The sequence below is a fragment of the Ranitomeya imitator genome, chromosome 1 (genome assembly GCF_032444005.1).
Source record: "Ranitomeya imitator isolate aRanImi1 chromosome 1, aRanImi1.pri, whole genome shotgun sequence".
In the NCBI taxonomy this organism is placed as follows: domain Eukaryota; kingdom Metazoa; phylum Chordata; class Amphibia; order Anura; family Dendrobatidae; genus Ranitomeya; species Ranitomeya imitator.
Genome location: NC_091282.1, coordinates 843,725,131 through 843,739,896, shown reverse-complemented (window position 1 = coordinate 843,739,896; position 14,766 = coordinate 843,725,131). Strand labels below are relative to the sequence as shown.

At 43.8% G+C, this 14,766-nt stretch overlaps 1 protein-coding gene across 1 annotated transcript in view; it reads right to left on the bottom strand.

The window, feature by feature from the left end:
• PIK3R2 (phosphoinositide-3-kinase regulatory subunit 2) overlaps positions 1 to 14,766 on the bottom strand; it is a 107,476-nt gene that overhangs the window by 24,004 nt on the left and 68,706 nt on the right. Inside the window, exons 5-6 of the mRNA XM_069740985.1 lie at positions 8,341 to 8,472; positions 6,398 to 6,599 (exon numbers count right to left, since the gene is read on the bottom strand). Coding sequence (XP_069597086.1) covers positions 6,398 to 6,599; positions 8,341 to 8,472 — 334 coding nt within the window. The remainder of the gene's footprint in view (positions 1 to 6,397; positions 6,600 to 8,340; positions 8,473 to 14,766) is intronic.

Below are 14,766 nucleotides of genomic sequence, written 5' to 3'. Positions count from 1 at the left end.
TTTTTTATCTAAGTGGTGAAAAAAAATTCCAAACTTTGCTAAAAAAGAAAAAAAAAAATTGCGCCATTTTCCGATACTCGTAGCGTCTCCATTTTTCATGATCTGGGGTCGGTTGAGGGCTTATTTTTTGCGTGCCGAGATGACGTTTTTAATGATAGCATTTCGGTGCAGATACGTTCTTTTGATCGCCCGTTATTGCATTTTAATGCAACGTCGCGGCGACCAAAAAAAAACCTAATTCTGGAGTTTCAAATTTGTTTTCCGCTACGCTGTTTAGCGATCAGGTTAATACTTTTTTTTAATTGATAGATCGGGCGATTCTGAGCGCGGCGTCACCAAATATGCGTAGATTTGATTTTTTTTTTAATTGATTTATTTTGATTGGGGCGAAAGGGGGGTGATTTAAACTTTTATATTTTTTTTATTTTTTTCACATTTTTTTAATCTTTTTTTTTTAACTTTTGCCATGCTTCAATAGCCTCCATGGGAGGCTAGAAGCAGGCACAACCCGATTGCCTCTGCTACATAGCAGCGATCTGCTGATCGCTGCTATGTAGCAGAAATGCAGGTGTGCTGTGAGCGCCGACCACAGGGTGGCGCTCACAGCCACCGGCGATCAGTAACCATAGAGGTCTCTGGGACCTCTATGGTTACAATGGAGACGCATCGCCGACCCCTGATCATGTGACGGGGGTCGGCGATGACGTCATTTCCGGCCGCCCGGCCGGATGCGGTAGTTAGATGCCGCTGTCTGCGTTTGACAGCGGCATTTAACTAGTTAATAGGCGCGGGCAGATCGCGATTCTGCCCGCGCCTATTACGGGCACATGTCAGCTGTTCAAAACAGCTGACATGTCCCGGCTTTGATGCGGGCTCACCGCGGAGCCCTGCATCAAAGCAGGGGAGCCGACATCGGACGGTATAGTACGTCCGATGTCGGTAAGGGGTTAAAAGGCATTTTCGACTTTAAAAAAAAAAAAAAAAGTGTTCCCCAAGCAATAGCACTCACAGACAATGCTCTAGTCTCTGTGCTTTGGCTGTAGCTATGAAATCACACTAACAGCACACAACACTGCTGCAGCCAATCACTAACTCAGCGATTGCTTGTAGCGGTGATTGATGCGACGTCAACGCTGAATCCGAAATACAGACAGGGGCAGTGGTGTAGAGGCGGTGTTGGACCTGGGCAAGGGAGTACAGTCTGATTTTATTTTACATGAGTGCAGTCATTTGGTCGACATATTTTTTTTGAAGGGGGTTTCCACTTATAAAAAATAAAATTCATATTATATATATATATTAGCCCAGTTGTATGTACACGGTGTAAAGAAATTCCACACTTAACCCCTTAGTGACGGAGCCAAATTTTTAAAATCTGACCAGTGTCATTTTATGCGGGAATAACTCTGGAACGCTTTAACAAATCCCAGTGTTTTTTCGTGACACATTATACTTTATGATAATGGTAAATTTAGGTTGATATGTTTTTGTTTATTTATAAAAAATATCAGAAATTTTAGAAAAATGTAAAAAAAATTAGCAATTTTCAAACTTTGAATGATTATCCCTTTAATTCAGATAGTCACTCCACAGAAAAGCATAAATAAATAACATTTCCCTCGTGTCGGCTTTACATCAGCACCATTTGTAAAATGTTATATTATTGTGTTAGCATTTTAAGAGGTTTAAAAATGTAGCAATAATTTTCAATTTTTTCAAGGAAATTTACAAAATTTATTTTTTTAGAGCCCTGTCCAGATTTGAAGTGACAGAGGGTCCTGTATATTGGGAAACCTTCAAAAGTGATACCATTTTAAAAACCGCACCCCACTCATATAATGAAAACTGCTGTCAGGTAGTTTATGGACCCTTCAGGTGATTTTCAGGTATTAATGTAAAGTGGCATGACAGGACTGAAAAATTGTATTTTTTCCACCTAAATGTCACTAATGTCTGAACAGGTTACAACAGCCGTCAGACTCTAAGGCCGCTATTTGCTCGTGAATTGCCATGGCAAACATCAGGACCACACTATCATGATCTCTGGGTGCCGATGAGGTTAAATAGGAAGCCCCCACACTCTGTTAACCATTTATATGATGAAATCACTATGCAGAAAGTTGTCAGCTATAGTGTACAGCCCACAGCTGCTGGATTGTCACCTGTATGGGAATAATACTCTCTTAGGCTACGTTCACACTAGCGTTGCGCCGCCCTGCGTCGGCGACGCAACGCGCGCAAAAACGCGCGCGTTTTGCGACGCGTGCGTCGTTTTTTGACCAAAATCGGACGCACAGAAAATGCAACTTGTTGCATTTTCTTGCGTCCGACGCTAGCGTCGGAAACGACGCAAGTGTCGAAAAACGCCACCCTAAAAACGCACGCGTCCCCTATGTTAAACATAGGGGCGCGTCGCCGCTGCGTCGCCGGCGCAACAGCGACGCACATTGGCGGAACGCCAATGTGAACGTAGCCTTATATCTCAGGTCATAAAAAGACATATTGGCTGTCATTAACCAGCCCCAATATTAGACTTCAGATTTCTAGTGGGCACATGGACGTCAGACCCTACAAGACTGAAGTGAAGTGTTAAATGAGCAAGTGTGAAAGGAGAAGGCAAGTTGGAACATCAGCTATTGTGAATGGTGGACCTTGTGTTATCTTTTGTGTTAATCCTGCTGAAAAGTTTCCTACACTGAATGGGAAGTGCGAGTATAGGATATGTTTAAGTGGTCAGTGTGAAAATTACAAGGTTTCTTTTTTTTTTTTTTTAACATAGATAGCAACATAGAAACTATTTCATTAGATTATCTGGCCACACATTCCCTTTGGTTGGACTTAAGGCCCCTTCACATTAAGCGACGCTGCAGCGATACCGACAACGATCCGGATCGCTGCAGCGTCGCTGTTTGGTCGCTGGAGAGCTGTCACACAGACAGCTCTCCAGCGACCAACGATTCCGAAGTCTCCGGGTAACCAGGGTAAACATCGGGTTACTAAGCGCAGGGCCGCGCTTAGTAACCCGATGTTTACCCTGGTTACCAGCGTAAAAGTAAAAAAAACAAAACACTACATACTTACCTTCCGCTGTCTGTCCCCGGCGCTCTGCTTCTCTGCTCTGGCTGTGATCACAGTGGCCGGAAAGCAGAGCGGTGACGTCACCACTCTGCTTTCCGGCTGACCGACGCTCACAGCCAGTGCAGGAGGAGTGCAGAGAAGCAGAGCGCCGGGGACAGATAGCGGTAGGTAAGTATGTAGTGTTTGGTTTTTTTTACTTTTACGCTGGTAACCAGGGTAAACATCGGGTTACTAAGCGCGGCCCTGCGCTTAGTTACCCGATGTTTACCCTGGTTACCAGTGAAGACATCGCTGGATCGGTGTCACACACGCCGATCCAGCGATGTCCAAGGGAGATCCAGCGACGAAATAAAGTTCTGGACAGCGACCAACGATTAGGCCCCTGCTGGGAGATCGTTGGTCGCTGTCACACATAACGATTTCCTTAACGATATTGTTGCTACGTCACAAAAAGCAACGATATCGTTAACGATATCGTTATGTGTGAAGGTACCTTTAAGCTCATGGCTCTAGTGCTGCAGCCAAGTCCTTCCGTAACACTCCCCAATCTGCCCGAGGTTTGGCTGCCTGTAGTCTAGTACAGAACATTTATGTGTGTGCTTAAAAAAAACAAAAACCCCACAAAAATGACAGAAGACAAACTTCAAAAAGCACAGCAGATTCCTAGTATAATGTAGTGCACACATGACCTGACTGGAAACTCTCCAATAAGTTCCTCATTTTATGTGCGACTACCTGGTAGCTGGAATACAAAACTCCACATCTGCAAAACACCTTGTGCGAGTCTGGTTTCATAATAACTTTTCCAAAGATAAAAAGAGAATTTCAGAACATTTTTCACAGTGCTGGATGTCTGGGAATAAAACCGAAGACTGGCAGCCATTGTCATGTGTGGCGACTTCAATACCCAGAGGACCAGGAGCATCATTCTTGAGTATCGGCAGGGATATAGAAAAAGTACCGTATGGTATAAATACGGTGTAAAATACCTGAGAGCTAGTTGATTCGTGCAGTGACGAGATCCTGGAAGCGTGCGAGGTTAGCACAAGCCGTGATTGAGCCTTACAAAAGCCAAACAGGTCTAAAGGTAACACCTGGAGGGCCATGTAAGGACCCACCAGACTCCTCCACTATGTGCACCGGGCTGCGCTAAGGTATAGCGCACTAGAGAAAATCAGTCTATACAATACAGATTAAATATCCAGAACCTGACAATACAAAATGAAAAGAGCATCCTTAGTCATTAAACCCCTCAAACAGAATGATGATTCCTGTAAGGAAATAGGGGTAAGGTAAATGTGAAAATATCCCAGAAGTAAGCCACCCAGTCACTTCCTCCACACACTATGACGTGACCGGGTCGTACTTACCTGCTCTCCTTTGTGTCCTTTCATCTGTTTATTGCATCCCTTGCACATTTACCTTACCCCTATTTCCTTACAGGAATCATCATTCTGCTTCAGGGGTTTAATGACTAAGGATGATCTTTTCATTTTGTATTTGTTGGGTTCAGGATATTTAACCCGTTCTGCCATCGGAAGGGATAGTACTTCCGAGGTCAGATCCCCTGCTTTGATGCAGGCTCCAGGGGTGAGCCCGCATCAAAGCCAGGACATGTCAGCTGTCTTGTACAGCTGACATGTGCCCACAATTGTGGCGGGTGGAATCGTGATCAACCCGCCACTATTAACTAGTTAAATGCTGGCATTTAACAAGCACTTCTAGCCATCTGGCTGGAAAGGAGTGCACTGGTGACCCTCGTCACGTGACCCTTGTCATCGTGTGTTGGCATAGTAACCAGAGGTCTCCGAAGACCTATATGGTTGTTGATGCCAGATTGCTCTGAGCGCCACCCTGTGGTCGGCACTCATAGCAATGCTGCAATTCTACTACATCGGAGCGATCAGAGCATCGTTCCTATGTAGCAGAGCCAATCAGGCTGTGCAAGCTTCTAGTCTCCCATGGAGGCTATTGAAGCATAGCAAAAATAAAAATATGTTTTCAAAAATATGAAAAAAAATATAAAAGTTCAAGTCACCCCCCTTTCAAAATAAAACAATAAAAAAAACTCAAACCTACACATATTTGGTATCACCGCGTTCAGAATCGCCCTATCAATAAAAAAAAAAGTATTAACCTGATCGTTAAACGGCGTAGCGAGAAAAAAATTCCAAAAGCCAGAATTATGTTTTTTTTGCAATAACGGGCAATCAAAAGAACGTATTTGTACCGAAACATCAGCTCGGTGTGCAAAAAATAAGCCCTCACCCGACCCCAGATCACAAAAAATGGAGACGCTACGAGTCTCGGAAAATGGCGCAAATTTATTATTTCTTTTAAGAAAAGTTTGGAATTTTTTTTCACCGCTTCAATAAAAACTAACCTAGCCATATTTGGTGTCTATGAACTCGTAATAACCTGGGGAATCATAATGACAGGTCAGTTTTAGCATTAAGTGAACCTAGCAAAAAAGCCAAGCAAAAAACAAGTGATTGCATTTTTTTTTGCAATTTCACCGCATCGGGTGAACCGGCAGTGAATCCTTTGTGCTTGACATCGGCCGGGGCAGCGCGAATCTCCTTGAACCACTGCACAGCAGTTTCATCTGAACTTTCACATCCCACAGTCCTGTGGGCCATTGTAACTGGGATCAATTCATCACGGTACTAACCACGGCATCTCCGCAGATGTCCCCCGACTGACTATTGAAAGAGCATAGTATTCATCAACCTTTGTGTGAAGCTCCAGCAGCGGTCACTGGATGGCGGAACTTCACCCACGTTGGAGGCTCAATCACGGCTTGTGCGAACCTCGCACGCTTCCACTAACTGTGCTGGTGACTATACTGCACAGAGGACCAGTTCTTCATACTCAGCACGGAGCTGATCCTCGTACGTGTGCATCATTGATAGGGATGTTTATATTATCTAATGACCATGGTAAAGATCAACTCATTAAAGGGAATCTGTCACCAAGTTTTCGATATCCCATCTGAGAGCAGCATATTGTACAGGCTTAGACCCGGATTCCAGTGTCGTATTACTTACTTTACGGAGATGTTGGCTGCAGTTTAGATAAAATCACTGTTTTATCTGCTTTCTGTGAACACTGTGTATAGGCAGAAAGCTGTTAATCTGTGATGGGGGTGGTGGTATAAAAAGCTCATGGATATGGAGGACTACATGGCAGCAGGTTTACTCTAGTTAATCATCACCTGCTGATAATACAGTGATTTTATCAAAACTACAGCAAGCAGACCAGAAAGTGACACTGGCATCAGAGTTATACTACTTTCAGACTAGGGGATACAAGAACTCACCCTGCAATGATCGGTCGAAACAGCAAAGGTCCAAAAGTGTCTACAGCAAACTTGACTGTGAATCCATTTAAGTTACTGAGGATGCACGCTTTCCTGATGTGCTGGAGGACACACTGGAGAGTGAGAACGTGTTGTATGGGGACAGTGGGCGGTTGTAGGAGTGACACAACGTGTGTCCTCTTCTGCACATCTTCTCTGCTGTCTGCAATGGAAAGCAAACATTGTAAAAACCATACTGAACCTCGGACTATCCAAGGGAGGGAGACAATAGTCTATAACAACATTAGATTTATTTTACACTAAACTAGATTATAGGGGTTGTCTGGTCTTGTGGTGAAAGTATGCAAGCTATCTGCATGCCATCTGAGCCCTTGCAATATGTGAACAGCGCCAGCTGTCCGGTATTGCTGGTGGATTGGGTGATGTATGTGATTTGCATACATGCGATCACATGACGACTAGACGTGCTCGGCCTTCCTCAATGCAAGTGAACGGAGCAAGGTCGAGCATGTCAAGTTGGAATGTGCCAGAAGTATGCAAATCACACTCATATGACTGCTCGCTCTCACGGGGAATACCAGAGAATCCTGACAGTGCGCGAGCTGTAAAGCTTCAGCGAGGTCACAGAGTAAATGCAGAGCTACAACACAAGACCAGACAACCCTTTTATCTGTACATTGAAAGTTATAGTAATCAGGGATAGTGCAAATTGATGTGCGCTTATTTTGGAAATGTCCGTATGAAACTAATTCACATTGCCAAGCTGAAGTAGGATTTCCTGCAAAGATACTAATCTCTCCCCATCAGGGACAGAACTATATGTAGGAGCTTTAAACGCTTATATGACCCACTTTTGCTGGAATAGTATGTGGGTGACATGTCACTCTAGCAGACCACCAAGACGCCAGAATAGTACAAACTACGCAACTTAATTAATTCATCTATAGGTGCAATGAGCATGTTGACACCACAGATGTCACATTTTATATCACAGGGATGTCAAGAAAAAAAAAAACATTAAATCATTGTATCATTAACACGTTGCTGCAACCCCAGATTTTCATTTTCACAAGAAGTAATAGGTGTAAATGGACTATAATTTGTTACGCACGTTCTCCCGAATGAGGCCCTAGAGCACAGATATTCCAAGAATAGTTTGTGGGAGCCACTGAGGTGCCAGATTAGGAGAAACCCTCAAGTAACCCCATTTTGGAGATCACATGCCTCTAGAAAACCAGCAGTGGGGACAGTGACTATATTGACCCCACAGGTGGTTTCCACAAAAACACGAGTTGGTGTTGCAGAAAGAAAGGTGTCAGAGATACCATACTTCTTTACATAAAACTTTTTTTATCTGTTTTTCCCCCCACTTTTTTTGTGCAGTGGAATGATGAAAAAACAGCAACTTCACGGCTATTTTTTCACGTGGGTCACTTTAGGAGATCCAGACAGGACGATACCAAATAGTTGTATATTTTTTTTTACCTCCCGCCGTCCCTCTAAAGGACTACACTGATAGGCGGCTGTTGGACCCTGAATAAGGTAAGACTTACCATGCAGACTTGAATGTTATTCTTTGACTTCCAGTAGCAAAAACAGCCATCTGCACCCTGCAACTGCGTTGTGTGTGAGGGAGAAAAGGTGGGATGCGAGAAGGGAGCCCCCTCCCACTCATTGTCAACCCGCTGTATGCCGTACCTGACCGCGGCATCGGGACGGTTAAACAGCCAGGACGGTATTGACACTGGCCCTACAGGTTGCTGGCAGTTATGCCAAGCTCCTGTTGGCTATTTCACTAGTTTCCCAACATAGTCGGAGCCCCTCCATTACATGGGTGGTATTTGTGGCACTAGGACACAGTCCGCTGTGGAACAGACCACCGGACCCCACATTGCACTGCATCATTTGAGAAGCTTGTCTAATTCCCATGACAGGTTCCTTACCTAGCAGGGCCTGAATGAGGTCTCGGTGGACATGCGCTGGAATTACAGGACTAGGCAACTCTTGCAGGAATGACTTCACCATATCTGTAAGGAAATGAATATCTGCCACTTCCAGGTCTATCGCAGAGATATCTGAAATTAGAAATCCAAAAATGAAAGCAATGTCTAGGCAAGAGGAGTCTAGCACTTAGAAATCATGGTCATCAGCCCATCGCCCATGTGATGCCGATAATGTAATACTGTATATGAGGACAGAACAATCTTATTAGCAGTAGTTCTGCCCCATCATTACTCGTCACAGTGCAGACTAGCCAGCAACCAAACAATGTGACTATGGTCGATCATCGCTCGTTTACTGGGCGGACATTGGCCAGGAGAAGATAAGTTCTCTTTGATGTGATTTCTGGTCATAAATCATCTGAGAGGAACTTAGTAAATGACAGACGAGTTACAGTGCTCCCATCAGAATGAGCTCACTGATGGATTCCTAGTTAATTCTGGGGCCAGCAATAAGAGGGGAAACAAGTAGTTCTAAAAATCAAACCCTGCAAACTATGAAACCCAATTGTAAAAATTATTTTCAGGCCAAAATTCTTGCATTTAAAAAAAATATGGAGCCTGAAGGTGTCTATATCGTTTAATGGGCTATTCCCAAATCACAATGCAGTCTTATAATAATGTGTGCCAATATTATTTGTTTTAAATCTACTCCATTTTGCAGACATCACACTTAGGGAAGGCCCCTCCTGTGTATAGTCATGGTCTAGCTGCCATTGGAGCCATCCTGCTGGAGTTCCATGGCACCTGGTCAATCTCACAAAGTGCTGTCTCTCTTAGCTGGCTTCCTACATGCTCGAGTAACGCGCTATCTGAGCATGCTCGGGTGTTATCCGAGTATCTTGGGCGTGCAATGCCCGTATGTGTTGCAGCTGTGAGAGCAGCAAACCAAGCAGCCGCAGGGACCAGAATATAATACCCGAGCAGGCCCAAGGTACTCATCACCATGCAGCACAGCTCTGTTCTGCCTCCACCTCTGACAGCGTATTCTACATTTATAATATTCTCTATGCTCCTGTACAGTACTCCCCTTGTTCTGCAATCTACATGAGTATAGCTGCCTGTGTGGTTTTACATAATTAACCAGTTTCTAGCAGAGCTCAACTGTCCTGCACTATGACATATTGGGGCAAATAAGAAACAGTGCAAAGTTGGGCTGTGTTTGTTGCCAGCTGCTGACAGATCAGTGACATAAAACTGCAAATGCTGCTCTGTTAACCCCTTCACCCCGAAGCCTGTTTTCACCTAAGTGACAGGGCCAATTTTTACAATTCTGACCACTGTCACTTTATGAGGTAATAACTCTGAAACGCTTCAACGGATCCTGGCGATTCTGACATTGTTTTCTCGTGACATATTGTACTTCATGATAGTGGTAAAATTTATTTGATATTACCTTCGTTTCTTTGTGAAAAAAACGGAAATTTGGCGAAAATTTTGAAAATTTTGCAATTTTCAAACTTTGAATTTTTATACCCTTGCATTAGAGACTCATATCGCACAAATTAGTTAATAAATAACATTTCCCACATGTCTACTTTACATCAGCAACATTTTGGAACCAATTTTTTTTTCCTTAGGGAGTTATAAGGGTTAAAAGTTAAACAGCGATTTCTCATTTTTTCAACAACTTTTATAAAACCATTTTTTGTAGGGACCACATCATATTTGAAGTCACTTTGAGAGGCTTATAGGATTTAAAATACCCAAAAGTGACACCATTCTAAAAACTATACCCCCCGAGGTACTCAAAACCACATTCAAGAAGTTTATTAACCCTTCAGGTGCTTCACAGGAATTAACGGACTGTGGAAGGAAACAAATAACATTTAACTTTTTTTTCCACATAATGATCTTTTAGCAACATTTTTTTTATTTTCACAAGGGTAAAAGAAGAAAATGGACCACGAAAGTTGTTGTGCAATTCCTTCTGAATACACTGATACCCCATATGTGGGAGAAAACCACTGTCTGGGCGCACGGCAGGGCTCGGAAGGGAAGGAGCACCTTTTGACTTTTACAAACCAAAATTGGCTGGAATTGAGATCGGACACCATGTCCCGTTTGGAGAGCCCCTGATGTGCCTAAACAGTGGAAAACCGCCACAAGTGACCCTATTTTGGAAACTAGACCCTTCAAGGAACTTATCTAGCTATGTGGTGAGCACTTTGAACCCCCAGGTGCTTCACAGAAGTTTAGAATGTAGAGGCGTGAAAATAAAAATTCACATTTTTTCCCCAAAAATGATCTTTTAACAACAATTTTTTTATCTTCACAAGTGTAAAAGGAGAAAATGGACCACTAAAGTTGTTGACCAATTTATCCTGAATACACTGATACCCCATATGTGGGGGAAAACCACTGTTTGGGCACACGGCAGGGCTCGGAAGGGAAGGAGCACCTTTTGACTTTTACAAACCAAAAATTGGCTGGAATTGAGATCGGACACCATGTCCCGTTTGGAGAGCCCCTGATGTGCCTAAACAGTGGAAAACCGCCACAAGTGACCCCATTTTGGAAACTAGACCCTTCAAGGAACTTATCTAGCTATGTGGTGAGCACTTTGAACCCCCAGGTGCTTCACAGAAGTTTAGAACGTAGAGGCGTGAAAATAAAAATTCACATTTTTTCCCCAAAAATGATCTTTTAACAACAATTTTTTTATCTTCACAAGTGTAAAAGGAGAAAATGGACCACTAAAGTTGTTGACCAATTTATCCTGAATATACTGATACCCCATATGTGGGGGAAAACCACTGTTTGGGCACACGGCAGGGCTCGGAAGGGAAGGAGCACCTTTTGACTTTTACAAACCAAAATTGGCTGGAATTGAGATCGGACACCATGTCCCGTTTGGAGAGCCCCTGATGTGCCTAAACAGTGGAAAACCGCCACAAGTGACCCCATTTTGGAAACTAGACCCTTCAAGGAACATATCTAGCTATGTGATGAGCACCGTGAACCTCCAAGTGCCTCACCAAAAATTATAATGATGAGTCGTAAAAAAAAAATAGAACACATTTTTTCCACAAAAATGATCTTTAGCAAGGTTTTTTTGTTTTCCCAAGGGTTATAGGACAAAATAGAAAGAAAATAATGTTGTGCAATTTTTCACGAGTACGCCGATACCCCATATGTGGGGAAAAAATCACTGTTTGTGCGCATGGCAGAGCTCGGAAGGGAAGTAGCACCATTTGGAATGCAGACTTAGATGGATTGGTCTGCAGGCGTCACGTTGCATTTGCAGAGCCCCTGATGTACCTAAACAGTGGAAATCCTCCACAAGTGACCCCATTTTGAAAACTGGACCTCCCAAGGAATTTATTTAGATATGTGGTGAGCACCGTAAACCTCCAAGTGCCTCACTCCACAAGTGACCCCATTTTGAAAACTGGACCTCCCAAGGAATTTATTTAGATATGTGGTGAGCACCGTAAACCTCCAAGTGCCTCACTCCACAAGTGACCCCATTTTGAAAACTGGACCTCCCAAGGAATTTATTTAGATATGTGGTGAGCACCGTAAACCTCCAAGTGCCTCACTCCACAAGTGACACCATTTTGAAAACTGGACCTCCCAAGGAATTTATTTAGATATGTGGTGAGCACCGTAAACCTCCAAGTGCCTCACTCCACAAGTGACCCCATGTTGGAAACTACACAGTGTGTTGTGTCAACAGGGTATAAACTAATTTTTATTAATTTGTGGACGTGTGGTATGCTTTGAAGCAATCCTTAATGCAAAGGCCAGGTTTCTCAGGGCAGGTTTCACAATGGTAAATTGTGTCCTTTCGGATTCCCCTCTTGGAACATACTCTACACCGTTTTTGTGATCGTCCTGTCCTCGCTGTTTGGGGAACCTGTCCTGGGAAATGTTGACCTTGGACAATACGGGCACTATCAGATTCAGAAGTACTGGGACCCTCACCTCCCTGAGTGCCAAACATTAGGGCCTTGATGACTACCTCCTGAAACTGAAGGAAGGTCCCCGTATTGCCTGCAGATCGGGACAGCACAAAAGCATTGTACAGTGCCATCTGTACAATGTGCACGGCCAATTTTTTGTACCATACGTAAGCTTTTCGCATGGCACTGTATGGTTGGAGGACCTGATCTGAGAGATCCACACCCCCCATGTACCGATTGTAATCCAGGATACAATCTGGCTTTGGGACTTGTGTTGTGGTCCCACGAACAGTGACAAGGGTGCTGTTGTCACGGTGTATGGTGGTCAGGATAAGGACATCCCTTTTGTCCTTATACTTGACCACCAGCATGTTGTCGCTGCATTTGGCTCTGCTTTCCCCTTTTCTCAGCGTTTGCCCAATTAGCGGCTTAGGGAGGCCTCGCTGATTTTTTCGCACGGTGCCACATGCAGCTGTACCTCTGGCAGAGAGGGCCTTGAAGAGTGGGATGCTGGTGTAAAAGTTGTCAATATAAAGGTGATAACCCTTATCCAGCAGTGGGTGCAGCAATTCCCACACAATTTTCCCACTCACCCCCAGGATGGGGGGGCATTCAGGGGGGTTAATCTGGGTGTCCTTACCCTCGTAGACCCTAAATCTGTGGGTGTACCCTAAGGTACTCTCGCACAGTTTGTACAGCTTTATTCCGTACCTGGACCTCTTACTGGGCAGGTACTGTCGGAATTTTAGCCTCCCTTTGAAATGAACGAGAGATTCATCAATAGCGATGTCCCTCTGGGGTGTGTACGCCTCAGCAAATTTTCTGCTGAAGAGTTCAACCACTGGACGAATTTTATATAGACGATCAAAGTTTGGATCGTCTCGGGGAGGACACTGCGCATTATCACTGAAATGCAAAAATTTTTGGATCGCTTCAAATCGTGTCCTTTTCATGGCCATGCGGAATACCGGTGTACTGTAGAGAATGTCAGTACTCCAGTATTGCCGAAGCTTTGGCTTTTTGATTAGGCCCATATGCAGCACAATTCCCCAAAATGTCATCATCTCTGCTGCATTTACGGGGGTCCATCTGGCATAAGATGACGTGGGATTTTGGGTAAAAAATTGTTGGGCATACAGGTTCGTCTGGGCCACCATAATATTTATTATTTCATCACTGAAAAAGAATTTGAAGAAGTCAATTTCAGTGAGGCCAGTCGTGTCAAACTGGATTCCTGAGCTGCTGCTGAAATCCGGAATGACGGGCTGAAAATTTTCCGGGGGTGCAATCCATACGGGATCGATTGCTGCAGGAGTTGCCTGGGTCCTACGGCGCCTTGTTAGGGGTCTTTCCTCACCAGATGAGGAGGAGGAGGAGGAGGAGGAGGAATAGAGGAATGTGGGATCTTCCTCACTGGCTGAATCCGTGTCGGACGCAAGGATGGCGTAAGCCTCCTCTGGTGAATAGCGCCTTGTTGACGAATGGGCCATTTTTTTTTTCCCCAAACCCTGGGTGTGTGTGTAAGTGGTGCTTTTACACGTGTAATGTGTGGGGCTTGTGTATAGGGTACTCTTTATTAAAACCAATCAGAGAGAAAAAACAAGTAGTGAGAAAAAATGTAGAAGAAACAAGAAAAAAAGATGAAAAGAAAAATCAATGTAAAAAAATAAGTTTGTATAAAAAAAAAAAGTATAAATTTACCCTACGCAACTAAATATTTTTTTTACAAAAGAAAAGCGAACGCCACTAACACTGTGACGTACGCTCCCCTAATGCACTAGAGATTATCCGGCGATAGCAGATTTTTTTTATGCACAAGACGCTACCTCCCTACCTATAAAACTCAGTACGATTTTTTTTTCTTCTAAAAGATGATCGGTCGTCACTAATGCTGTGACGCTGGCTACACTAACACGCTACCACTAAACTACTCTGTACAATTTTTTTTTTCTCCAAAAAAAAAAAAAGACCGGTCGTCACGAACGCTGTGACACCAGCTAATCTACGTCTAAGACTACACTGTACTAACTACTATTATATTTTTGTAAAAGAAAAAAAAAAAAATCGGACGTTGCTTAGACTGCAATGTCCGCTACACTAACTAAAAAAAAAAAGTCCTGTAGCGCAGTCTCTGATCAGCAGCGATACTGATCAAAGAGCTGCGGACACAGGAAGAGCACGAATGCTCTGCGCGGGACGCCGCGCACAGGAAAAAAAGCGCAAAAAAGTGCGCAAAAAATTGAATTGGAGGGGGGTACTTGAACAGGGATGGAGGGACGTCACCAAACACTGACGCCGGCTACGCTACCTTGTTACGTCTAAAACTACACTGTACTAACTACAATTTTTTTTCTAAAAAAAAAAAAAAAACAGACGTCGCTTAGACTGCAATGTCCGCTACACTAACTAAAAAAAAAAAGTCCTGTGGCGCAGTCTCTGATCAGCAGCGATACTGATCAGAGCG